The following is a 632-nucleotide window of genomic DNA, read 5'->3' on the forward strand; positions in this document are numbered from 1 at the left end:
ATGTATACAAATTTCAAATTGTTGGTGATTATATTCGTAGGACGCTGCTTACCAGCTGTGACGCGAAAGGTATGAAATACTCCGTCTTTAACGCAATTTTTTTATTGCATCATAAAGAACATAAATTTGTGCAATTCTAGCCTTTATGGACATATGATTTACTATCTATTGAAGTTGAAAATGATATGCCCGATGTAGTGGATTTCAATATCACAATTAAGCAGGTTTCCCGAGGAGTTTATAGAGCCGTTGGAAAAATTGAAATATTACAGGATTTGACTGATGACATGCACGGTGAGCTTCAGCTATATTACAGTTCGAATGGTATGCCCAATACATATGTACGTACGGCAATTGCTATTCCGGAAAAAACGCTCTCCGGTTTCTTCAATGATTTCTATAGACCTATGGCTATGGAGCAATTGCGCAATTGTACCAACGATGCTCTATATTCGAGCACACGTTTCTCGCCACCTTTAACGAAACGTTCTGTTGAACTCGATAAATGCTGGGTTAGCAATGAGGATATGCCATCCTATATGAGATCGGGCTACTATCAAGCAGTGTTTATCTTCACAAACCTTGGAAAAGCCAAAATTACTGTGGACATGCTTATTAAACCTATGGATTAA

At 38.0% G+C, this 632-nt stretch overlaps 1 protein-coding gene across 1 annotated transcript; it reads left to right on the forward strand.

Annotated features, from left to right (window-relative positions):
• LOC142231364 (uncharacterized) lies at window positions 1-632 on the forward strand. Its single transcript, XM_075301977.1, has 2 exons — window positions 1-69; window positions 141-632. Exons 1-2 carry the CDS (start codon window positions 1-3, stop codon window positions 630-632), a joined length of 561 nt encoding a protein of 186 aa, XP_075158092.1.

The sequence above is a fragment of the Haematobia irritans genome, chromosome 1, assembly GCF_050003625.1.
Source record: "Haematobia irritans isolate KBUSLIRL chromosome 1, ASM5000362v1, whole genome shotgun sequence".
Taxonomy (NCBI): domain Eukaryota; kingdom Metazoa; phylum Arthropoda; class Insecta; order Diptera; family Muscidae; genus Haematobia; species Haematobia irritans.

Excerpts from the sequence above, each read along its gene's own strand:
- LOC142231364 (XM_075301977.1), top strand. The coding sequence starts at position 1 with ATGTATACAAATTTCAAATTGTTGGTGATTATATTCGTAGGACGCTGC. Across the intron at positions 70-140 it reads TACCAGCTGTGACGCGAAAG|CCTTTATGGACATATGATTT; the intron begins GTATGAAATACT and ends GTGCAATTCTAG.